Source organism: Branchiostoma floridae, chromosome 11 (assembly GCF_000003815.2).
Source record: "Branchiostoma floridae strain S238N-H82 chromosome 11, Bfl_VNyyK, whole genome shotgun sequence".
In the NCBI taxonomy this organism is placed as follows: domain Eukaryota; kingdom Metazoa; phylum Chordata; class Leptocardii; order Amphioxiformes; family Branchiostomatidae; genus Branchiostoma; species Branchiostoma floridae.
Window position 1 is genome coordinate 13,138,469 of NC_049989.1, and position 26,951 is coordinate 13,165,419.

The window sequence follows — 26,951 nt, forward strand, 5'->3', positions numbered from 1 at the left end:
TCTTTTCCCTCTCCACGCTTTGCCTTGCACGTCTCAGCTCGCCAACTGCGTTGTCAAAGTCCCGTTGTGCTTTGTTAACCTGCAACAAATCATGACATTTTGTAAAGGCATAGGAATGAGTGACAGTGAGTTAGTGAGTATGCCTGCATGCTTTGTGTGCATGTGTGTGTGTGTGCGTATAATCTGCAACAATGGCAAAACTGCTTAATGACAAATGTTGGGAATTTTATACTCGTGACATGTGCAAGTTAGTCAATGATGAACCTCACCATGCATGAACTATGTAAATGTCCAAGTCATTTGCATAAAATCTACAAAAGCTCTAAATATGTCATAGAGATATAAAGGTCGCCGAACTCTAGTTCTGTATAGATATTCTGTTACATGCATACTGTAGGGCTATACAATTCTGCACACAATCGTCAAAACATTTATAAGTGAATCTTACGTCTGCCTGAGCCTTTTTGAATGGTTTCCTGGCATCATCGCATGCTCTGTAGGCTTTGTCCAGGTCACGTTTTGCATCGTTGATCGCCTTGTTAGCTTCCTTCACGTAGTTGTCGAGGGTGTTCTCCACTTGATCACACAAAGAGCTAGAAATCATAAATCATGTGGTTTATTCTAACTTCACTCTAGGCTCATTTGAAAATCATTTCCAAAGTGAAGTTCGGAATAAAACTTTACACGATGACGGTGGATTGGCGCCCATCAAGCCTCTTCTGCTAAGGCCACACTCACTAATGCGGGAGGTGAATAAAAATCAGCATAAAGCTGCTAAACCACGGGAAAGTTGGAATATTATGAATTGAATCACAGAAAATAGTCTTTAGTATAGGGGCACATACAGGTTAAGTTTTTCTTAGCAGACTCAGCTCAAGTAATCGATATTTCATATTAACAAGCACGATCAAAGAAGTACATTATTAGAACTGTGGATGATAATGATATGACGTTTTATGATGAGAAAAATCGTAATGGCAGTTTGACCAAGAGTTGCAATTCTAGTCACATAATCAGACCAAAAAAAATATGTATATAAAAGACTACAATAAGTCTATGATAAAGAGTATACGAATATTTAAAAACCTGTTCCTTAGTTGCAAATGCTTATTCAGGCACTGCATTTGATTTTCACAACGGAAACATAACTCTAAACCTCCTTGACCAAGGAAAAAGTCACAATGTTGACATAAATGAAATGATGGTTTACTTTTGAACTTACTGCAGCTATGTCTTGTTCTAGTGACTGGCTCTAAGGAATAACCCCTTTGGTTAACCTGTTACCACCTGAACTATACAATCACCACCTATGTACATGTACCTGAAAAGACCATTCTTGCTTGCGAACTCTCCAGTCGCCATGAATGCAGCATCTTTGAGAGATCCGTAGCTTGTCTCAATCTTGAGAGATGCCGAGAATTTGTTGAGGAACTTCCCTTCCATGGTAAAGCTGGTCTTCGATCCAGTCATGACGATTCTGGTGCTTCTTTGCATGCCAAGAACGCTGACGCTACCGTCAATTAATAACTGCGCACGCGGTGGAGCATAGCTGATGTCGACAACAGCCGTTGGGCCCTTATTGGACCCTGAGCCAGAAACGCTGATCAAACCATTGCCTATTTCAAATGGAGTCAATACCATTTTGGAATACAGAGATGTGGAGTCGATCTTAATGTCCGCACTTACCTTAAAGAAGAGAATCTGTAAGGTCCCGCTGAAGGAGAATCCTTGCGGGATAGTTTTACCATTCGGCAGGGTGCGCTGGAGGTTGGAATACGAAAAGCTGGCTCCTTTTGGATAACCAGTGTCTTTGAGGAAGGATGGAAGGTTGAGAGTCTGGCCGAAAGCTTTAAGAATGGCAGAGACGGTCAGAGAACTTATAGAGCCCGCACAGTAGTTCTGTCGTGGATCTACTTTGTTCACGCCGATGTAAACAGAAGCTTCGATGGGGATAGCGCTGGGGTTATCCTGGTAACCGATTATAGCGCGTCCACCTAATTCCAAAGACGATATGACAGTGGGTTCGGGGGTGATTGAGAGCTCGAAATTGATGTCACCGATTGCAAGATAATCCAGCCCGAACGCCCTATTCCACATCCCGTCCATGGTCATACTAAGGAACCCTCCACTCTGGGAGGCTCCGATTTCACCTGTTAAAACTATAGGAGGGTCTTCAAACTCCAGAGTGCCAGTTATACCTATGGCATTGTCTTTGCTCCCGGCGTCGACCTTAAACCCTACATCTTTCATCTCCAGGTCAGCAGCTAGAGACACTGAATTTCCGACCACGGCCTTCATGGACAGCTCACTCGCCGAGGTCAGAGTTGCAAGAAGCTTCAGCTCAAAATCAGCACCTAGCAGCTTTTTCACAACTTTACAAAATAAGTCATTCCCACAATCTGCTGGCAGTGTTAAAGATGCAGCAATATTAACGCCTTGCTCAATGTTTACACCGGCAAGCACCGGAGAAGACCAGTGCAGATCTTGGGGCATTTTGCTAGGAGACACCACAAAGGCAACCTCGGTATTCGACAAAATACCTGCCCCTGGAATGACTGAAAGATCAAGCACACCTCCTGTAAGAGTTCTCACCGCCGGGACTATGCCCGTGCGTGACAACGCTACTCCTGCCGCCATGACCAAATTCTTCTTCACTCTACTCACGATCAATTCCACTGTACAACTCCAGTCACTGATAGCCGCACTTCCACCAAGATGGGCCGAAAATTCCTTGCCAAACATGACTGCTACACTGGGGTCTTCAATCAAGAACTCCTCAAGCCCAATGCCAAGCAGAGTGCGTCGCAATGCACCCGTTGGAAGAAACGACGTGCCAAACTGTTGAATCAGTGCTCCTACCGGTATATCTCCTTCTACAGAACCTGATGCGGAAAAACCCTGTGTTTTGGTATCTTTGACGACCGACAAAGGGACACTGAACTGATCGAGGTTCCACACCGAGTCTAATGCAAAACTAAAGTCATTACTGCCCCTGGAACTCTGCTCTAGCTGAAATTTTGCCGCTATGTCCTCCAAAGCAAGGATGTTTGGTATCAAGACCAGAGAGTCGCCTACAGCGGCAGTGACCGTCATTGTGTTGGTATCCTGGTTGAATTCGAAACTTTTAAGGGACCCTGCAAGAACGTCGGTAACACGTAATTGAGGAGGAAGCTTAGCAGACATGGACGAAAAAGAAGAAATCACTTTGTCCAGCAAAGCAGTTACTGGGATTGACTCATCAGAAAGGACTTTGATTTTGTATTTGTCTTCGTCGAAGCCGAGAAAGAAGGTCCCCAAAGGGGCTTCGTCCGAGAGCTTCAATGTAAAGGCAATACCCACACCACCTTCACCTTCCATCTCTTCCAACCCTAAAGCCGCCTCGTTTAGCAAAGGGACCGGATAATCAAGTTCTAGTTCTGTTATTTTTGGCATTGCCAGCAAGGCAGCTTCAGGAAGAACTAAGTCATTCATGATGGGGATGTCCACTTCGTCACCGATTTCATTGTGAATGAGATCGCTAAACCGGACAGACCTGACGGACATGCCTACAGAAAACCATTTACTACTCGTGCCATTGCCAGCCTCGGCTGAGCTGAGGAAAACAAAGATTTGCGAGTTGAGAAAATTTGTGTCAAAATCCAGCTTCAGGCTATAACCGCTTTCTCCGACCATGACCTCGACATTTGCATATTCCACACTGACGCTATCAAGCTTCAGGAGGTGGAATTCGTCACGCACAGCATTACCAGGAACAAACGAGGCAAGACCTGAGATGAGCCGATCTGTGGTTACACCGGCAAGCTCTACTGCCTTTCCCTTAAGAAGAAATCCATCGTCCGACTTTTCCAATGTTACCGAAAAATCAACATCACCGATAGGCCACACACCACTAAACAGGGCATTGAAAGACGACGGTGAAGCATACGTGGCACTGACAGAAAAATCTTCGAGTGTCACGACAGAAGGTACGATAGTCATAGGCTTCTTGGTGCCTCCTGAAACCGACAATTCATTACCGCAGCGATCTACGTAGCTATCTTTCACTGGCACATCAAGCAGATCAGAGGCAACACCGCTGCGATAGTCGTCTAAGGACAAGCCTGGAAAGACGGTTGAAAGGAGAAGTCGGACAGTCAGGCAAGGGTAAGGGTCACTAGCAATGTTTAGTCGACATTCGCTAAGCTCCAGGTTTGCGTTGCAGCGTGGGCTGATGGTGTAGGAGCCATTGACTGCGTCCTCCAGGAGATGTTGAAAATCCGGAAGTATGGGACCTATATTGACCAAGGAGGTATGAATAAATTCGAATCAATCAATCAATGGGTTCATGCATGTATGGATGGATAAATAAATACATGAGCGAATGAATGAGTGAATGAATGAATGAAGACATATAGTGCACATTTTGCCACACTGGGCTAAGTACAGGTCACAACATATCAAAACATGTTGAATATTGATACATACAAACAAAACAAACATCACATAAATTCAACTTCTCATTTTTCAGTCATAGTAGATATAAAAGAAGTCATTGAGAGAAATAAAGAACAGATATGTTTTTCACTGTATATTTTTTTCTTAATCTATTAGGGAGGAGGACAGAGAAATCGCACTAAAAAGGAAACGTGATAAATGTTGCAAAAAAAAAAAGACCTGCGAAACATTCAGCCGGAGAGAAAGATAGAAAGTTTACCTGGATGGACGCCTCTAGCCAGGAGTGTCACTGTCAGGGCAAGCACGATCAGGCAAGTCATCTTCAACATCCGCCCTGCCTCGTGCCTGTGCATTTAGGGGAAAAAGGTACAAAATATGCAAGAATGTCAGAAAAATACTTTGGTCTTTGTTTCCCACTCTATCATTACTTTATGTATAGATGGCTACATCGACCAGTGTTCATAGCGCAAGGATAGCGTCTCTGATTATTGTTCCCCTGACTACCTACCTTCAATTAGTTAAATTGTATCTTGTTGTCCCTGCATATGTCTGTTATGTCTGTTATCAGTGACCTGTACCTAGCCCGTCGAGGCATGAATGTACAATAAAGGTCTTTCATTCATTCATTCATTAACGCTTCTTTGCGGATATGGAATAGCCTGAGTGCCATACTATTTCTACCGGGGCTCTTTACACTCGCTACCCTATTTTTCAGGGTAGCGAGTGTATAAGGAGCCCCGGTAGAAATAGGATGGTACTCAGGCTAGATATGGAAAATGTGAAGTGAAACAAATGGATTCATATGGTAAATACTTTCATCGTGGTCAATTTGCTTCATTTCTTTCATTTCATATAACAAATCAGGCTACCAAGATAACGGTAGGAAACATTTGAGCGCAGATCAAATCATCATATTAGGGGTCTCGAACTCTAGACCTGTTGTTTCTTTTATCAGAAACCTCTTACTAGCTTCAATAGTTCACTGGTTGTACTGCCCTAACTACAACCAACTTAGGAAAACCCTTCTCTGCAATCTTCAAGACCTTTTAACCCTTGATTTGAAAACTACGTCTGACCCAGTCTTAACTCAACTTTTACTCAAGGGTTCACCCACTTTACCAACAGAAACAAATACCCATATTATGCAGATTACACAGACATACATACTCCAGACCAACCGTTTTCAAACTGATTGAACATTTTGCTTTAAATCTTGTATATTCATTTGTTGGATCCGGCACCCTACTGCTGTACTACTGTTTTATTTGATCTCACATTGGTTTGTCCTTTGTTTATTTTATTCTCAAATGTCCTAGTGGTAATGTTAATATTAGCTTTGCTAGAGTGCATTTACCACTGTGTCTTGTCTTATATGTATACCAATAAAAAAAATAGTTCACTGGTGGTTTACAATGTCTTGACTCTTGAGGACATCTTTAAAACTTTGATCGTCCACTCCTTCTTCCGCTTATCATTCAGTTCAGTGCGCAAATAATCATTCTTTCTCGCCGTTGTTCTGTGACACACACACATGAACACACATCGCGTATAAACCCACGCACACATGCCATGAAGTATGACGTGAGCGTCTAACTGGCCGCGCCCAGGTAATTAACATTCCAACGCATGCGCAATCATCAAGATATCTTGTGCGACGTTTTGTAAAGTACGACTATGTCCAAAAGGTCCGCAGGCCACTGTTGCAAGTACGGGAAATCAGAGGAAGATCAGATATAAATTTAGGTAACGCAAACCTCAGGCTGTTATAGCATGTTGCCCACATGCCCATTGGAGCGCAACGATTACTAGTAGTATTGAGAACATAGAAAAGTCTAATGCCGAAAAGGTGAAGGAAGAATAAACTTCGGTTCACATTCTGTCACTTCGATATCGATGTTAGCAAAAATGTTTCCAGATCTTTCCAGGGCCTACCGTAGCAAACTCCTCGGCCCTATGGCCAACATGCCTCCGAGGAAAATCTACAACAGCCTCCCCCAAGTCACCCCAAGTCTACCCCTCAACCCACACACGAATGGCGGCCGATGTTCGGGGTCTAATCTGTACGCTTTGGGGAGAATATTTTCCAAGGCCAGGGAGTTTGACCACCATAGCAGTTAGGCGCAGTTGGCCTATAGAATCTTAACCTTGGTACGATGAAAGGTTTTTTCAGGGTTGACACACTCAGTACTTTGCGCACTGCTTTCCAGGCGTGCCCTGTACAGGCAGGCGTGCCCTGTATGTGTTTATTGCAGTGCAAAATCATGCCCAAAGGCTAATTGCACAAGGACTAAGAGAAGTAGATAGTGTGATACATAAAACTAGTGTCTAATCAACTACATGATAAATGATTACTATTGTCGGGTTTGGCGTTTTCTTTGAAGGCAGTGGTTAATGAACTGTCCCACGTTCTGTATGGTGGTGGGATTTTGTGCTTTTAGTAGAAATATAGTCTTTTGGTGATCTCTAAGGTGGTAAAAGCTTAGCGAGATTGTAGCAACTGTTTGAAATAATGTATTTCTTTCGGTTTCACAGTGGAATATAATATAATATTAGTAATCTGCTCATTTCCTGAACAAAGGCAGTAGCTTTGGAGTTGAGATCATTTAAGCCATAAATCAATTAACGCGCGTTCGGAGCCGGGGATGGAACTGACTCTACAGGCCTACACCAGGCAAAAAAATTAACGACGTACGTCGTTCGACTTGCGGCGCGCGTCGTAGGACACTTTTCCCCGAGTAAATGCGTGTAAAAGTGAAAACGTGACACCAGTGTGGCACCTCCGGAGGTGACTTGCGACGCTCCGCGGGGAGTCTGCGGCGCCGCCCAACCTCGTGCAAACGGATCCGCGTCGCAGGCAGCCCATTTCTGCAGCGCTGTGTGTGCTCCTGGTATGCCCTCGCTGTTCGGTTGACGTGGCCTTGAGCTTCAATGACTAGCAACAGTAGCAAAGAAGGCTGTCCGTTTTATGTCGTGGTACTGGTCCCTACAACGTTCAAGCCGTCTGGCAGGGGTGTGTATAAAACAAAAACTGTCCTAGGACTTTGTGTGCCATCGGGCTGCGGATTTACGTGCCAGTACGGGCGACGCGGCTGCCCTGCCGTTTTCAGAAATACGTGGCGGACGTGGCCTCCCCAAAAAACGTACGGACAAATTGTGCGTATACGTCGGGTTGTGCCCTTAGCTTCACGGGCGCCTCCTGAAAGCGATAGCTACCGTGTGCGGGAACGCCCCCCAGGGATTATTCAAGCCTTAACAAATTAACGGGCGGAGGGGAAAATGTTAACCTTTCCTCGGACTGACTCCCCTGGCCGATTAGTTCACTTTTTACCCCTTGCACTAACCAAGTTCTGGTCCGAAGAGATTTTTTTCAACCGTACGCGTTGAAAATGGAAATTTTAACTACTGGTAGTATACCCGTAAATATATATAGCTGTGCATTATTGCCACAACGAGCAAGGTGTATGAAAGACATTTTAAAGTAAAAGAAGTAACAGACTTCTTATACGATACACGTTACGGTTTTTGACTGGCCCCCAAATCTCGTCGCACTGCCCCCGAGCTCGAGGGCCCAGGTACGGTAATACCGGGTGGAGAGGCGGCGCAACGAGCTCAGCCGTACACACACAAAGTGTCGATTGTACAGTTCAAATTCATAAATCCCCAACCTAGCAAAAGGAGGAAGAAGATAGAAGACAAAATATGAGACCGCACTCACGCTTGTTTCATTCACCGCAGATGTTCTCCAAACAGAAGATCACAGAAGAGGCGAGTCCGCTTCGGAAAACTGCTTTTCTGCGCTCGGTATGTCCGTATGAGCTCAAACAAAGTTTTTTATAGCACAAGAATGGCGTCTCTAATTATTGTTCCCTTGACTACCTACCAATGACAGTGCCCGATCATGACAATTCTCAGAAACGAAAGCTGTTCAACCTGTTGCTTCAAGAGAAGGGGGAGGGGGCAGTGTTGGTTCACGTGGTAGTAGTCGAGGTGGGCGTGGCAATGAAGTGTGATGGACGAAATTACCGTGTGCAAAGTTTAACTGCTGGATGTAATAAATCACATGAAGTATGGGGAGTGAAGAGCTGGTTTTGAACAACACAAGTTGTGTGGAATGCGACTGCGTGGGTGACATAAGTATATGGTCTTGTCAGAGCATGCCCGTAGCCAGGGGGGGTTCGGGGGGTTCGGAAGAACCCCCCACACGCTCAAAAGGTCCACTTTTTCAGGCTCGAAGGTCCACTTTTTCATGTCCAAAATTTTTTTTCAAAGCCATAACTGATTTTCATTTTTCCCTGATAGACATTTCAGTCAATCTTAGTGAGTCTATCAGCAAAATTTGCCCCAGAAAGTGCAGGAAATGGCTTTTCAGAGGGTCCAGATTTCAAAATTTCCCCAGACCTCCATTGCGATGCCTCTCGCCTTTGGTGTTGGACATGGTGAAAATATGTCGAGGGAGTTGGCCTCAAAGACTTACGCAAAAGCCTTGTCTTTTATTAGAAATTCCATGAAACTTCACAAGTGATTTTTTCCCGTCAAAATGTAGGAAATGGCGTTTCAGAGGGTCAAAATTTCAATTTTTCCGGGGGAGCATGCCCCCGGACCCCCCTAGGCAGCTCACGCCTTCGGCGTGAGTCTCGCGCCTGCGGCGCTCGATGGTCCCATAAGTACTAAAAAGAACCCCCCCAACCAAAATCCTGGCTACGGGCATGCAGAGATCGGCAGAGTCAGGTCATCTTCGTGATAGAGATTTTCTCTAAGACCCTGTCTTTAAGTCGATGAGAAATACTGCTGATGTTATAATATTTATATACATGTATCATCCTTATCATCCTTCTTCTTGGTCAAAGTGAAAAAACGAAGTATTTGAAAAGAAGAAGGCGCAAAACCGGCCAGATGCCCAAAGACAACGGTGACCTGAGTTAATTCACGCCGCAGGCCGCGACGCACATCCGCCGTTAGAACAAAGATTGTACGTAGAGATATTATTTTCAGCCCTGTGCTTTCATGGGAAACGTTTTTTCTAATTCTACAATCTCTGCGCAGATCTTTACGGGCCCAAATTGTGAGGGTATCTGACTGCGCCCCAAGATGTGATTGTCTAGCCTGATTAAATCTCGCTTATAGCAGCCCGCCAAACATCCGCCGGGCCGCGGGGAGGGGCTAGTTACAGCCCTGAACAGCAGAGTTTGCGTTACACAGACTAGTGATTGTCAAGTCACGACCTTTTTACACATCTACGACGGGTTTGTAACTTTACGCAGACACCCAATAACTGAAATACCTTCGTACACATGGCCATTGTGGTGCGTGTCTACACTGACAAGAAGGAATCCGTTAAGCTAAGGGCGGCGCAACCCGCCGTACGTGCAAATACGTGCAGTCTAAGTGCCAAATCTTTTTGGATCCGTAAGTGGTAAGTACCGCCTCCGTTCGAACTCGTAGGGAATCTGACGGGTTTTTGGAGCACGCAGACACGCCGTAGAGCTTTACGTGAAGGCAAAACTTTGTGTGCCGTGCGTTGAAGTACTCCTACCCTGCTCTTGCCAGTCGTTCCCCACGTTTTCAGAAATACGTGGCGGATGTGGCCTCCCAAAAAAAACGTACGGACAAATTGCACGTACGGCGGGTTGTGCCCTTAGCTTTAGTAAATCAGGTCTTGTTAACCTGGTCTCCATTTACCCTAAGTCGGTGGCTTACAAGTATTTTGCCGGGACAAGCCTTCTGAGCATGGGTCTGTTTCTTGCCGTGGCCTGTTTATGATAGCCCGTCCTTCAAGTTGGCTGGCATTTCGAGCGCTGTCATTTCAACCTAAGCCCGTAAACATCTCTCGCGTGTACTAATCAACTGGGCGGGCGGGTTACACTCCCAGCACCGTACAGATAGCCACGAGCTTCCGGTGGTAAAGGTACCGGGCTAACGTTAGTTTTGCGAGTGAAGAAATCAGTTCCCACTTCCATGGCGCCTTCAAGTGACGGTACAGAACTAAGCTAAACCAGCTAAGAAAACGCAAAGACGGCGTTGCCTCCCATCAATTCATCTGCTTGGAGATCAACCCCTGCGTGCAGATAGGAGTGGCCTGTTTATTCTCCACACTCAATTGTTTCAAAAGTGCCCTCAATCATCTCTGCTATTCAACAACGTTTAAAGGACATCTACTTTCAAACATTTCTATGCGAAATTCATAATGACAACAAGGGCAAATGCGCAAAGAACAAATTACGCTCATACAGACTGTTCAAATCCACCTATAACGAAGAAGAGTATCTTAAGATTCCGAACGAACGACAAAGATCTATTATCACCAAACTACGAATCAGCTGCCACAAACTCCGTGTTGAATCAGGGAGGCACAACCACACACCTCTGGAGCAAAGAGTCTGTCAGTTCTGTAACCTGAACAAGATCGAAGATGAATCTCACTTTCTATTAGATTGTAGTTTATATAGTAGCGATAGAAGTATTCTTTTTAGCCATATTATAGGAAAGTTCCCTCGCTTTGAATATATGTCTAGTGATGAAAAATTCATTTTTCTTATGAGCTTTGATCAAACGACATTATACAAACACATCTCAAGCTACATATTTAACATAACTAAGAAACGAGAAGAAGCCGAACAAATGTATTAGAATAGTTTTAGAATTTATGTTCTAGATTAGTCTTAGAAACCATGTTTACTGCATTACTACCCTTTGTATCTATATGCCTGTACTTAGCCCGATAGGGCATGAATGTGCAATAAAGGCTATTACATTATGACAGCCTAGGGGCCTAGGTAGCCTGGTATCCAGACCGCCGTGCTATACTCGCTAATCACTTCGGGCCGGCAACCGATTAGCCCCGCCGCCAAACACAGCACGCGGGCCCTGATTATCTCTCGCACTCCGCGGGTATAGTTATCAGAAACTGGATGCCATTACCTCTGAGTGCAAATAGAGACTGGGGCTTGGACCTTCCCTGGCATAAGGATTATACATTACCGCGAAAGGGCTATAGTATAGAGCGAGGGACTGGTATCCATGCTAGGGCCTAGGCTGTCTTTCTGGCATTTCGAGCGCTAACCCCGTAACAAAATTCTCCGGCGTGTGCTAATCATCTGGGCGGGCTTGTTACACTTCCAGCACGGTATATATAGCCACGAGCTCCCGGTGGTATAGTTAACCGGGTATAACGTTAGTTTTGACGGAGAAATCAGTTCCCACTTCAATGGCGACTTCAAGCGCTGGTACGAAGCGAGGCAGTTAGTAACAGAAACAACCAGCTTAGAAAATGTAAAGGCATCTTATTTGCCTCCCATCATCTGCTTGGAGATTAACCCCTGTGTGTAGATAGTAGATTTTGGACAGGTTAATCAACATCGGCATCTCTTATTCTGAATACAAATGAAAGAATATCAGTTACCATACATCAGATAATAATTATTTATGAATTCATAAGTAGTTGTCATATATTTCTAACAGGGCAACTAAGGTGCGATGTGCACTTCTTTTAATATACCCAGTCTACAGGTGCCCTCTCACTGCATTTGCGTCACGCTTGCGTCACTGCGGGGTTCGAAAGATACTCAACGAATTTCAGAGATAAAGTACTACTTTTCTTACTTTTTGTGTATTCTGTCGTCTTACTATTACGTATTATGCAATATCTAAATTATGAAAAAATCGGAGAAAATAACAAAACAGTGACGCAGTGGACGAACCCCGCAGTGACACAAGAGTAGTGTGAAGGCAGAACCCTGGCCAAAACCATAAATTACACCGAGTTACCCCTGACTACCTACCAATGACAGTGCCCGAAAATGACAGTACGCAGAAACGAAAGCCGTTCAACCTGTTGCTTCAATTAAGAGAAGGGGGAGGGGACAGTGTTGGGGACGTGTCAGTTGGGCGTGGCATTTCCAAGTTACCGCTTCTTCGTGGATATGGAAAAGGTGAGGCCAAAATGTCCAAAATGGCTTCATGTGGTACATGGTATGTACTTTCATCGTGATAGAATTGCTTCAAACGATCGTCTTTTCCTCCTGAACTTCTAAACGTATATGCAAAACGTCAATTAAAATTTGATGAACGAGGTCGCCGTGTGCAAAAAGTATATGCTCGGTGTAATAAATCACATCAAGTATGGGATGTGAAGAGCCAGCTACTAAACTCGGCACAAAAAGTTTGGAATATCAACTTCGGTTGATCATATTTCTGTTGTCTTTGCATCAATTTCAATTTGTTATGTATCAATAGAAAGCTTGTGTCGTTTTCTTTCCAATGGTATCAAATTCATTATCATTATGAACCCATAGAACAAGAACCAGGCCTGCTTACTTGAGCGGGTCACACAAAAAAAGTGCCAAAATTTCCCCACTTCTGTTCAACTGTATCTTCTGGTTGTTATGGCCGCGGGTAACAATGATTCAATCGATCGTTTTTCATGTAACTTTTGGTATACAGAACATCCCAGTTTACTTTTAACATATTTGTGTAGAGTATTTTATGATTGTAAATTTATGGAACGGGCACCAGGCCTGTTTGCGTACAGGGTGGTCATAAAAATAAAGTGCCGCAATTACCCTTCTAAAGTCAAACACTCCATTCAGTTCATTTTCTTCAGTCGGTATTGACTTGTGAATGGAGGCACGTTGAATAAACAGGACATGTCAATCAAAGCCACTGTTACTCTTTATTCAAGCAAACAATTTGAACCAAGAGGTGCCAGCCATAAACCGTAGGAAGGCTATTCCATCCTAAGACTGTACTCCAGCATCCTAGAGGTAGTCTGCGATGGTAGTTGCTATGTGTGGACGAGTGTTTTAATCTTGCAGAATGGAATTTGGTCCAATATTGAAGAGGTAGGATATTCCGACTGGATGGAGGATTGTTTCCCTTTATCTCACCACATTGAAGTTGCCTGGAATGGTGACGAGTCTTGTTTTTCCTGTGGCGGTTATACCGTCCCACACCATGACGCTGCCTCCACCACCAAACGCTGACAGTTACTCTTGCCGTGTCAGCGTGCGGTTCTCCTTGCCGCCTCCACGCATTGATTCGTCCATATCCAACTGCCGAAAGGGCAGATATACTCTACTAAAATGTGCTATAACAAACTAGTATGTTCTGTATACCAAACGTGATGTGAATATAGGATTGACGGAGTCACTGACACACGCACCACATACCAACAGGACGATACAGAGTTGAACAGAAGCAGGGAAATTTGGGCACTTTTTTGGGTGACCTTCTCCTGTAAGCATGCCTGGTGCTCGTTTCATGAGTTTACAGTCATAATAAGGTTGATACTATAGAAAAGAGAATCACACGAGCTTTCAATTGATATATAATACATTGAAATGTATGCAGAAATAGTGGAAATATGATATACTAAAGTCGATATTCCAAACTTTTTGTGCCGAGTTTAGTACTAGTATGTGCGACTTATGTGGTATGCGACTGCGTGGGTGACTTTAGTGCATGGTCTAGTCGGAGCTCGAGGTCAGCAAAGTCTGGTCATCTTCGTGTTGGAGATTTTCTCTACGACTAGACAAGACCCTGTCTTTAAGTCGATGAGAATCACTGTTTATGTTATGTTAATGAATTATGTATCATTCTTATTTTATTTCTTCTTGATCAAGGTGAAAAACCAAATTATATGAAATGAATAAAGGCGCAAAACACCAGATGCCCAAAGACAACGATGACCTGAGTTAATTCACGCCGCAGGCCGCCAGGCACATCCGCCGTTAGAACAAAGATAGGATGTAGAAATATTATGTTCAGCCCTGTGCTTTCATGGGAAACGTTTAAGCCCCCTTTACAAATCAAGAATTTAGCTCGGCCGAGTTGTCAGCGAGCTCGAAATCACGAGGAGGTATGACCCTGATGCCGACGAAGAAACTCTGCCATTTGTTCGTAGGCATCAGGGTCATGCCTCCTCCTAATTAAGAGCTCGCTGACAGCTCGGCCGAGCTAAATTCTTGATTTGTAAACGGGGCTTAACGACAATCGTTAAACAGATCTTCGCGGGCAAAATTAATTGAGGATTCCTGACTGGGCCCCAACATGTGATTGTTAAGCCCCAAACTTTACTGTATGCATCTATGATGGGTTCGTAAGTTTACCCGGACACCCTAATCACTACGTTTGTTATTACAAACGGTTACAACAAAGTGCTAGTAGCTTGTTGGCATATTTGTATGTATACAGAGCGAGGACCCTATATAACAAAAGTACCTGTGTACAAATTAAATGGCAATTGTAGGTTACGTATCTACAAACAAGAAGAAATCAGTTCCGAAATTCAGTTTTGGTGGAGAAATCAGTTCCTACATTAGTCATGGAAGAGAACTAGTTCCTACATAAGTTATGGGGGGGGGGGGGTGTTTTGATGGATATCTGTCCCTACGTTAAAGTTCACCATTTTCCACTCGGCGGATTAGAAGTGTTTTGCCGGGCCCAGTCTGCTAGTTGCCAGTACTGAGTAGGCAGTTTGTAACAGAGACGGGCCGCTAAGAAAATGGAACAACTTTGCCGCCCAACATCTGCTTGGAGATGAGCCCCTGCGTGCACCAGAGCGGACGTTTAGCAAGTGACAAGATAAGTGACGAGATTAATAGCTCGTCCACTCCTTATTCTATCTATATCCAATGACAATGGCAAACCTTTACACTTCGTTACTTCTTGACTCCAAGATTGCAACAAGATATTTTTTTGTTTGTCTGTCCACACCCATGGGCCGGTCACGCAATAAGAGTATGTCGCACAGAACAATTGCACACGATTTATACTGCCATCTTTCTTCTAGGGATTGTGTTTGTTTGTTTGAACCTTTATTTATTCGTATCGGTCTTTATTTGTTCAAATCGGTCTGCAGGGCACTTTCATCCTACCACTTATCGCAGTTCATAAAGTATATAGTAACTTTTCTTTCCTAGGCATACAGTAGAAGCCGCTTAATTGCACACCCCATTTGCCAAGGCATTTCGTGCAATTATCTGAATGGTGCAACAAAGCGAAGTTATTAAGCTGGGCAGCACCATCAGGGGATTTGGGGATTCCGTGCAATTAACAGAAGTGTGCGATTATCCGTTGTGCAATAAACTGGCTTCTACTACCAATATTGTTCTTACCTGGTCAGTATTCCGGTGCTATCCCCCTGATGGGGTTATGTGAGGGTGCTTACCCAGTGCTACCAATACAGATGTAGTATCAACTTTAACATAGAAACCTAAATCAAGCTTTTGCCTACATGCTGTTTTGCACTACAGGTTTCTGGGTTAGAGTAAACAAAACCTGAACACAATTATAATTGTTTTCATTTTAAACACATATTGCATCTTATTTGCAAATAGGGTCCTTCTGATTTTCATCACGTGTTCACAATGACTATCACAGGTTATATTTTCACTTTTACAAAGACAACTTTATCAAGGTTTTACCTTCACACACACATTGTTATTGTTATTATTACTGGGAGGGCTGACTATTCTCACTACTTTTCAGTCAGGGGCTGAATTGTGAGGAGCTTACAATAGGCAGGGCTAAATTGCAAGGATCTGGAGCGAGCTGCCATTCAGGTGACCTCAATACGACTGTTGCAAGTGTCTAGAGCGAGATGCCATTCGGCGCCACTCAGGTGACCCCAATACGACAGCAATTGACCCAGTTGTGGCCATGGAACTGTAGATTTTGAACTACTCACACCAAGAAGGTCCCCTACATCTTTTCAATAAGTGCGGCGGGTTCTTTAACGTGCTCAAGGTGTGGCTCTACTCAAACACAGGACCTCCTTTTACCATCCTATCCGAGAGACGGCACTAACCGAAGCTAGGTACATATTTTCACCTGAGTAAAGTGAGGACAGCCGTGTAAAGTGCCTTTCCTAAGGGCACAACATGGGTGACACATCAGTGGTTTCAAACCCATTACCAATTGCGTCATACAATGCTAATGTACATGTGTGTATTAGATAACCAAACATCCAAAGGATATCAAATCTGCTGCACAATCATGATATCATTTATTGTTTTCGTCAAAGTATATTGCATACATGGGGTCTTTGGAGTTATCCTTCAACACAACAGGCTCACAGACATCATTGTCCTTCCCCTTCCACCAGCCATCCAAGTCTGTGTACACTTTCCTCTCTGTCGGACACACCTGGTGGAGCCTCTGGCACAAATTGCACCACCTACCATAATCCTCTGGAACTGCACTCTTGGGTGGGTGAGTCCTCCATCTGAAGTACTGATTATATTTCTCCTTATCTTTGTCAAGTATCATAAGGTAATCTGCTAAGACTTCGGGCGACTCAAAGTCGTCTACGTGAATGAACGAACCGGGCGGGGCGTATCTTTCGTAATCAGTTTTTGGTGCCCCAAACACTACTGGAACAACTTTATTCTGGATAGCATTCCTCCAAAATTTCTCTGTGATGTACTCACGGCATTTGTAGCTTTCAAAGGACAGGTAGAACTTGTACTGTTTAATGATATTGTTCGAGCACTCAAAATCTTTCTTTGAACAAACAACTTCCCCACACTGGCCAAAGACGTCCACGCGAATGTGTTTCACTAGTTCCTGTGCGTACGCAAAACGAGGTAGGTATTTGTAACAGTTGCTCACGAACCACACTGCTAGCTGCTTTTTTCCTAGCGCATAGTCCTTGTGTGGATCCTTTTTCATTTCTTTCAACATTTTGTAGGTGAGACTGGCAGAGCCGTAAGCAGTCAAAACGTCCGAGTCATTTCGGTAGGTCATGGTCCAGTTGAAAACACCACTGTACGACACCAGATCTCGTAGTCTGGTCACAATGGGACATTCCATCGCGAACCACACCCAATGTTGGTGCGGGAGTCGTGTCGGCGGCATGGCGAGCTTGGAATAAACCTTCGGAGTGTCGTGGTAGTGAAAGACGACCGCGTCTGCGTTGCCGATCTGCTCGCGTTCTCCCGTGAAGACGCACTCGGGCATGGAGGGGCAGTAGTGGTCTTGAACCCCCCACAGCCGAACCCCCCACCATCGCGTCCAGATGACAATAACCTTGTAATCCCTCACAGAAGTCCTCGGAACAGACCTGCTGTGGCAGACTGAGTAGAACTTTGGTTTGACAGAGATGTTAAAAGTTCTGTTAAAGTCACACCTGGGGTCTGCATACAGACTATCTATGTCTACGGTAGGGATTTGGACGTCATTGTTTTGATAGTCATCCCGACGTACAGTCTCAACCTGAGTTTCTAGGAACAGGCTACACAGCAACACCAGCAGCAGAAACACCAGGTTTACTGCGATGAACAGCTGGAACCCCTGCTGAAACGTGATCCTTAGTGGGCATCTCTCTGATGCCGGGACGGTAGGGATCGGGGGAATCGTGCCACCTGCCATATTCCTGTGTGCTTCCTGTCACTCTTCTTTAGTCTTCAAAACTTCAAGTTCAAGTGATCTCTAGCATATCTGAATGCTAGAATTTCCTACCACCATAATGTTACATATCAAAGAAAAATAGGACGGAAATCTTTCCTGTTTGTGATTGCATTTAAAAAGGGAATCCCATGGGATTGCACAGGGACAGTTCAAGATGATGCTGTCTCATGATAGAGCACATTGTGTATGTGCCTTGACCATTCAGCTCCCAAGAAGCTTCTCCACCTGTGTTTTGGCTTCAGGTGTAATCATGGAATGGTGGGTTGATCATCATTTCTTCATCTTAAGACCACTGCTGTCAGCAAGTCAGAATGCTCAGCTACAAAAACAGAGAGAAGTGAATGACATCTTTGTAGAACAATAGCCGTATAGAACTTAGAAGTGAGGCAACCACTGCCAATAGCAATTATATCTTGTAATCCCAATCAGGTTAAAAATATTTAACCACAGTATTCCTGATTTTGAGATGCAGCGTGCAGATGACATTTGTGAAAATATTGTGTCAATTTTTTTTTAGTATGTGGCAATATTTGACATAATCTTGGAATACAAAGAGATTCAATAACATGGGGCTCATTTGTGACAAACATAATTCGAACTTCAGTATGCTCTCTGTATACATGTAATTATTTCGGCCAATCTCAACTGCAAGTAGATGTCATTGGCCATCAAATTGCAACAAATTATTTGACTAACACTAAGTATAAACAGAAACCCCAAAACACTGTACTATTACTTTAACGTTAAATTACAAACCTCGCGCCAGAAAAGCATATTGGATTGATTCAAGGTACCTGTAAAGTATCAAAAGCACGAGTTTTCACTCTAAATGTAGCTCTGTAAGCTCTTACCCACAGAAATTATCTGTGGACTTTCGACTCAGTCATTTCTTGGACCAGGAGGCTGCCATCTTGTTTACCCGTCACCCTTTGCGGTTTACCAAACTGTTTTGGGAAAAACTTTTCAGACTCGTCTGACTGCATTTGAATGATATATTCTATGTGATCTTTCGGCCTGCATTTTTTTCAAATAAATAAAGGCAATACTCCCTGTATGAATTCATAACACAGAAGGTTTAGGGTGACACTTTTTTTGCGACTACGTGGATTGTCTTTCGGTGTTCTTCATTTATAGGACGTAAGATGACGCCTTACGTGAAATTACAAGGTCGTTTCTGTTTTGATAACAAACAAAACAAAACAAACAAATGCCGAATGCCATGGGTTAGATTAAAACGGAATGGGTTAGGAAAACGTGTGAACGTAAATGCACACGTGTCACACACCTGGACTTTTCTTTGATCTTTTAGAAATGCATAGTTAGGTCATTGCAATGGACGAAAATTGACCTCTTTGCTATTCAATAAAAACACCTGTTTTGATGAATAGCAACGCAAGCTTGGTCATCTCAAATAAGTCATCTCTAACTAGTAGACCTCCTTGGTCATTCTAGCCTCCTCGCAAACCTTTTAGGTTTGTCCGAGTCTCTTTTAGGGAAGGGTTGATGTGCGATTTTTAACATGGGCCAGGTGCCGGGGAGAACGTTTCACCGTTGCCATAGCTCCATGTAACGTTCTATACAAGGTCTGCGAATGAGGCTGGTTCATTCAAAACTTCATACAATTAATGTTGGTACTTCTTTTGACTGGGTTGTTTACTAGCGTGGATGTTACCTAACGTTAACGTTAGTATTTAGAGCCTTCCGAAAGACAGGCAATTTCGCCGTTGTTCACCGTTGTATTGTTATATCTCTGTACATAGCTGATATATCTTAAAGCCTACAGAGAAAGAAAACATGTTTTAGATATCTGTCATCTACCGTGATTGTGAAAACTTCCATCAAAAATATCTGATTAACATGCGTAGTGGTAAAATTTCGTAATGTTACTTAGGTTTCAAATAGATTCTATTTTAGGCCATGTTTTTATAACAATGGACAATGTGATACGCGATCGCACTATGTTTAGCATGCAACAAATGGCTGTAAAGCGAAGGAGGAACCAAAATTGGTCTGAAGGGGTGTGGGTAAAAGTTCTTTGACAGCTGACAAAAAGTTCACATGCCAGATGCATAAGTATGAATTTTTTATAAATCTTTCCATGTCACTTTTTTGATCTTGAGTTATGACATTAGCAGTGTCAAACAGCAAACAGAGGACGTAATCCAAGATAAATCGTCAAAAATATGTGATAATAAAGAGAACTTAGTCGTGATTTGTCGGTTCGACGGAGCATAAAAGGGATTTTTGGTCAAAGCAAGGGCGTTATACAAGTCCTTGGTCACAGCTAGCTCTTGGCTTTGAAGTGTCTTCGAAGCTTCAAGCAGTGCATTGCCTAATGCATACGGAATATCAGCACAAAAATATGTAAATTTATGTATTTCATCAGTCGACCAAAGATTCAATATCAAGAAGTACGTAAAAAGATTATTTTTAAAGGGAAATGTTGAGGAACCAGTGCGAATGTGGATGCCACGTCCCCCTACCATCAAATGGATCGGTCCAGGTATGCGTGTAGGATTTACCTGGATACCGCGGGAGAATATGCAAATGAGTTGTTGCCGCATCCCGCATAAATATGTTTATAAAACGTTTATGTACCGTTTATATGACAACAACTGAATGAATTCTTATTTGTCACTGACGTCCAGTCAAACTGACATTTCATTCATGCTTTCCTTTGACGCAAGATAGCAAATTGGAATATTCTCTGCGAGGTCCCCCCGTCAATTCTCCCTACTGCGGGTGGCTTCTTGGCAACGGGCATTTGCATGATAATGTATCAATGTTTTCATGGTGAATTGCTACAGTTCATGGGTACAGTGGGACACCACAGAAAATGGCAATGACACACCGGGTATCGTCGCCACGATGATCCTTTTTGGAAGATAAATTAAGACGGTGGATCATAGCTGGGAGGTTGCACGCAAAGACAGTTTGGCGGGAAACAGTGATGTTTACCTTCTGTGTTCTGTGAGAGACAGCCATTTTTTTCCAGGCGTATACAGCTGAGTCGAGAGGACCCATTCTCCTGAGCTTTTGTATCGGGATTCCCTGGATTTTTCTCGTGTTTATGCACACAGAAGCGTCCTAGGATCGAGTCGACAGTCAAATTTTATTCTGTCGAGCGACAACAGGACTGGGGAAAAGGCTGATACACTTTTGCATGCGGCGAAGTGTGTTGTAAAGGACTACTTGACACGATGTCCAGTTTAGCTGCCAACTCGACCACATCAGGTTTGCCACCTTTACAGGCACAGTTCCCGCAATGGTCGCGGGTTGGGACGCTAGATAAAGCCCGGTACCCCAGACCTTTCCTCCGGGACCGTCTACAGACTCTACCTCCCCCTGGAAGCCAGCACGACGACCGGGGAGACCGACAAGGCTCGGCGGGGAGAGTGCAGTTCTCTCCCGAGAGCACGGACTCCGATCTCTTCGGTACCGGCGACATGGACGCCAACTCCAGAGTACAACATCTCCAGAAAAGCATGAACTTTCTTAAGCAGCAGCACGGCGACGTCTTGAAAAGTCTTCACGACGAAATAGAAGGTCTTAAGAGAGAAAATAAAGGTGAGTTTCTAAACCTAACCCCCCCCCCCCGCACTCGCCATATTGAGTTTTTAAAACAAGTGTGTCCCTTTACACATATGCTTTGTCAACCAAGTCTTAAGAGTAGACAGCGATATCTTAAGCTTGTTACAGGTACTCAAAGATAACTTAACAGGTTGAACCTCGTATTGTTGTCTCACAAGTTTCGTGCACAGCTGCACAATACATATATAACCTGTTGTGAAATCAGCTGCTCTTTCTATGTTACCAGGTAATGAGTAATTTATCTTATCAACTTGCAGCGAACGACTTAATTGTCCATAGTGTCGCAGTTGGTATCATGAAAGTTTCTTTTAAAAAATTAGCGCTCGCTTTCATTCGAAAAGTTTAAGCACCATTTTGATCAATGGAGTGATAAATTAACACAAATTGAGCAATTAATGAATAAACATTTAAGACATGTAATTACTGTAATAGCATGAAATGATTATGGAGATAATTACTGTGTAATTCATTTTCATGATTCACCTCTCTACTAAAATTTGTGACAACACAAATATGTGTTCAAAATGCATCACTACAAAGCTGTTTTGATCCAGCAGTTTCAACGCCGAAAAAAATCAAGTCCCCGCAAAACTAACCAAATTTACCATACTTTCCTCTACAATTTGTAATTTAGACATATTTGACACTTTCCCCTCACATTTTTTTTTTGTATTTTCATCCACAGATCTACATTTTAAGTTGATCATGAGTAAGGGACTGAGCCCTAAGAAAGGTAGGTGCAGCTTAGTTTTGTCACCTGTTTTGACTCATTCACACACCTGTGTAAACCCAGCCTGGTAACCATTCTTGTCAGGCCTGCTGAGGGCTATTATACCAGCCCCGGGTTTACTATTATAACACTGGCCTGTTTCTTTTAGTCTGTCTTTCCATCTTTCCTTTCTAATTACTGTCAATTCCCTGTCCTGAGCTAACGAACTGGGCGGGTGGGCGGTCAACACTTTCAGGACTAGCGATAGAAGGAACACCTGATGGCATGGTTACATGGCAAAATAGACACACCTTCATACTTTCTCTCAGTAAAACAACTGTCAGACTGTAATGTTGACCCATTTCGTCCTCTGGGACAGACAAAAGTCGATATTAAAGATATAGAAAAAATAAAATTTACCAGCAAAATTTACACCTCAAAATGCAGGAAATAGCATTTCAGAGGGTCTAGATTTCTAATTTTTTTTGCAACTTGTCCCCAGACCCTTCTAGGAACACTACGCCTTTGTTGGAATTTCCATTCAAAGTCGAGGGGATGGAAAATGACTCAAGGCTGGCTACAACCCTGTTCTAACAATATTGGAAAAGGCACTTAACACAACTTTCCTCACTTCAGTCAGGAGCAAATGAGTAGGGCTATCCCTCAAATAGGACTTTAAATGGAGGTTCCAAGTTTGTGGAGAGCTATACTTCAAGCCTGCTTCACTTATCGAAAAGGGTAGGAGTCCTTCCGGACTTGATACAGTCTGGTCTCCAGGTTGGCATCTTGAAAAGATTATATATAATCACCTGGTATGTAAATCCTTCTACAAATATGGTAGATCTCAATGAATTAATAAATAAATGACTCAAGTGTGTCAATATTATTAAGATACCTTAAATGCATCAGGAAAATCCACTTTAGATTCTGTAGCATATTTCATTAGGAAAATCCACTTTAGATTCTGTAGTATATTTCACAAAACATTTTAAAACAGCTAAATGAAATGTGTCTTTTGCATTGTATTGAAATGCTACTTTATGCACACCACTACATGCCTAAAAACTATATGGTGGGAGCATAATCACAAGTTTATTAAGGCACTACTTTAAACAGCGACACTGTTTTAAAAGTATACAAAAGTGTATGCCAAAAAGTAGTTACTCAAGAACTGGATATATGGTTTTGGAAAAAAAAACATATCCAGTTGCTTGAGTAACTACTTTTTAGCGTATCTTATTACCTAGATGTCTAGCCTACATTGACGTATACAAAAGTGTATACTAGTACAGATACAGCCATACATACCGGACAGGACTGTACTTATAAAATGGTAATTATTATTATATGAATAATATACGACTAACAAAAAGGCCATGTAACAGATGTTTCAAAACTTTCCAACCACTTCTCCTCTTGAGAAAATGTCTCCAAATTACCGTTGCCATCACAAAAAGCACTCAGCACAGCAACAAGCTGAATTTTACTTCTATACTTAAGTGCCCTTGACGGTCATTGCAAGAGTGGGCTGCCGATTCATTGGTTTGTTTCCCCGCGTAGCTTCCCTTGGCAACGGCTTGTACTTTTGTGTGAGGAACAAACTTCTAACCCCCGGTCAGTAAATACCTAGTGTTCCAGTGGATCAGGCTTGCACACCTGCAAACTAATTAAGGACCCTTGGTCAAACATCGCCTTTTATGTCCGAGCTTTTCTTCCCTTTGACCGATCACTCCTTTCGGATTATTCGCTGTATTAACAAGGCTTGAATGCTTCTACTTGGGCTGTATTTTTTCGAAGCTTTGTTTTCATGCTGTTAATTTGAATTCTAATGTGTTAAAAGTATCCACTATTACATCCAACATTTGAAACAAGCAACTGTTCCAAACTTTTGTATGATACTTCTATTCTGCAATATTTCTGATTAGCACAACATGGATATCAATTACACTGTAATTGTAAATCTAAAAATCTGTACATGTAATTCAAAAATCATATCCAGTTGTTTTTGTAGCCATTTGGCGTATCTTATTACCTGGATGTCTAACCTTCATCGACATATGAAAATTTAGTTTTCTGAAATATGTTTGCTTGTAGATCACCAGAAAAGTTTTCAACTTTAATGCATTAGATTTGTGTGGAATTTTGTCTTAACACTCACTTTTGAAAAGTTTTGATTCAATTTAAGAGAGATTAAGGTTTAAGGAAGTCTACAAATGAAATATAAAATGACAGCATCCCATCACTGCTATATTCATATATACTGTAGCCTCTATTGTTCCAGAACTGAGCTCTGTTTCCAGCACTGAAGACCAGAGTAGCACTACAAAAGGTGAGTGTGTTTTCTGAAGGGTTCTTATCTTTCACTTACCAAGTAATAAGTCTGTTCTGGGACAAAGTAGTCCTTTTGAAAATTTTGCTTCCAGGTGAATAATTCTCACTGGCTGAAACCAGGCCAGGGTTGTAGCCAGCCTGAAATCATTTTCCATCCCCTCAATTTTGAATCCTATCGAGCGCCCAAGGTGCGACGTTCCTAGGGGCGTCTGGAGGCTTGCTCCCCTGGAAAATTTTGAAATCTTGACCACCTGAAATGCTATTTCCTACATTTTGAGATGAGAATTTTGCTGGTAGACTAAGTTGTTCAACAACATCTGTTTTGGTGAAAAATTACACAAGGGAGATCTTTACATATCGATTTTTGTCCGTCACAGAGGACAGAATGGGCAAAATTTTATGTCGTCCCCAGCTGCAAAATTCCCTCAAAGGATGGTAGGACAGGTGCTTGCTACAACCCTGAACCAGGCATTTTAGCCTTCCATTGTTTTCTTATTAATGAATTGAGAAATAACTGTTTTTGCACTGAATATTGATAGCTGGGTATGAAAGAATTCAAGGTATGATGTGTTTAAACATGGATGTCATCATGAAGTTTTATTGCCTGTAAGTTTTCTAAGAGAAAATACAGCACTTTGGTACGGACCACTGCAGTGAAAACATTTTTCTTGTACAATGTATATAATAATCAAAGCTACAAATGTACATTCCTATATCTTGATATCTACTACATGTAATTGAGTGTATGCATTTTGAGTTCGCAGGGATTTAATTTCGCGGTGGCGCGAAAAGGGACTTTTCGCAGTGGTTTTAAGTTCACGTTAGCGCCATGGAAAAAATGTTCACTGTGGTTTTAAATTTGCAGTAAAACGGTCATTGCGAAAACCGCGAACATTAAACCACCACAAAAGTTTCTGCATTTACAGAAAATGATTCTTTTTGATTAGGCAAAAGCAATAATTTTCTATATTCTTTTTTTTTCCTTTTTAAAATCCACAGAGGACAAGTTAGATGAACTGAAGACCCTGTTTCTTGAGGAGGAGATCCGGGACCTGAAGTACGCCCTGCGCGAGGCCCGGAGTAGGAACCAGTATCTTACACAGATCATCCAGCAGAGCGGAAGGTGAGACAAACGGAACAGCTTCCCTCAGTTGGGACAGTGTCAAAACAGTGTACAAAATACTTTTCTGAGCCATCATACCAGCTCAAAAAAGAACAAGAAACAGCCATGACTTCAAGTACCAGAGTTACCAACCTAGGATTGATGTGTTCAAAAATTCGTATTTTCCCAGAACTATCGTAGAGTGGAATTTGTTATCACCAAGCACAGTAGGGGCATCTTCTCTGGATAGTTTTAAAGAACGCTTGCAGATAGATGTGCTAAAGTTAGGTGTGACAGGTCGTTCGGTGTAATATAAGCAGCTGCTGCAGCGCCGCGTGCCTGCGAAGCTGGTGTGTTACGCCAAACGGCGGTTATACCGACTATATAGATACAGATACAGAGGTTGCACAGTGTGCAACCTGGGGCAAAACTACGTTTCACAACTTAATTTCAAGTTGCACCACCTACAATTCACTAATTTCTGAAAATATATCATCAGGTCCAATACATAACCTTTTACTACTTGTTTCAAACTAAAAAATCAAGTAAATTGACAACAAAATCGAGTTCTGAGGCTCAAAATCTAAGTTGCAACCTGTGCAACCTGAGTTTAAAAGTAAGTTGCACCAAGCAAAAAGTTGTTGCAATGTGCAAGTGGGTATTTTGCACGCTGCAAAAGACACCATTTATTTTCTCAATCCAAATCCTTCTTTTCAAAATCCAAAATGTACGTCCAGAGAAGTTGTCAACCATTTCTTGATGCTTGTTGTATAATATAGAGCAGTACTGAAAGATCCATATACTAAAGGTTATACAAGCATTTGTACAAATTGAAAATTTAAAGCAAGGACTGTGTTAAGATTTATGTATTGAAAAGAGGAGGAAAATCATAAATATGTTGAAGATTGGTGAGAAGGGATGCATAATTTATTTTAGGTTTCCCATTTTCATTTCAGTTCCACAGATTTCGCTATTATAATAGTGTAACTTGCCCTAAATTGGGTGTGCAGGTGCATATTTTGATTGAGAAAATGTGGTACTGTTAAAGTGGAAATGTGAGGGTTTTTTTTGTTTTGTGGTAGCGATATAATAGATGGTATGCTGTACTTCGATCCCGGCCGAGTCATACCAAAGACTATAAAAATGGTACATGCTGCTTTCTCTGCTTAGCACTCAGCATTCGGGAAAGAGTATGGAAGTTGAACACACACCACTACCAGTGGACTAGCCCCCTGCTGTAGTGATTGCGTTGTGTGTGGCCCAGAGCTAACGAAACAGAGATGGGCACCGCTCTATGCGCCAGAAATGGGCACTGCCCTTGGCGCGGGACGGGTTTAACTTTTTTTTTTTTAATGCTGTGGTTTTAAGTTCGCATTGAAA

At 42.7% G+C, this 26,951-nt stretch overlaps 3 protein-coding genes across 8 annotated transcripts in view; 1 reads left to right on the plus strand and 2 right to left on the minus strand.

Moving 5' to 3' along the window:
* LOC118426514 (coiled-coil domain-containing protein 157-like) overlaps positions 1-26,951 on the minus strand; it is a 1,184,186-nt gene that overhangs the window by 412,593 nt on the left and 744,642 nt on the right. The gene's annotated exons all lie outside the window — the stretch shown is intronic.
* On the minus strand, positions 16,414-18,904 carry LOC118426531 (alpha-(1,3)-fucosyltransferase 7-like). 4 transcript variants are annotated; one of them, XM_035836013.1, is made up of 2 exons: positions 18,694-18,904; positions 16,414-18,157 (listed from the first exon to the last, which is right to left on the minus strand). In XM_035836013.1, the coding sequence occupies exon 2, from the start codon at positions 17,797-17,799 to the stop codon at positions 16,432-16,434; it is 1,368 nt and encodes a 455-aa protein (XP_035691906.1). In that variant the 5' UTR covers positions 17,800-18,157; positions 18,694-18,904; the 3' UTR covers positions 16,414-16,431. The 4 variants fall into 4 exon arrangements, with proteins under 4 accessions (XP_035691906.1, XP_035691905.1, XP_035691903.1 ...); XM_035836012.1 differs by having other exon boundaries at positions 18,690-18,904; XM_035836010.1 differs by having other exon boundaries at positions 18,633-18,904.
* LOC118426556 lies at positions 20,435-25,614 on the plus strand. 2 transcript variants are annotated; one of them, XM_035836051.1, is made up of 4 exons: positions 20,435-21,405; positions 22,115-22,162; positions 24,420-24,467; positions 25,469-25,614. In XM_035836051.1, exons 1-4 carry the CDS (start codon positions 21,039-21,041, stop codon positions 25,594-25,596), a joined length of 591 nt encoding a protein of 196 aa, XP_035691944.1. In that variant the 5' UTR covers positions 20,435-21,038; the 3' UTR covers positions 25,597-25,614. The 2 variants fall into 2 exon arrangements, with proteins under 2 accessions (XP_035691944.1, XP_035691943.1); XM_035836050.1 differs by having other exon boundaries at positions 20,474-21,405; positions 24,405-24,467; positions 25,469-25,613.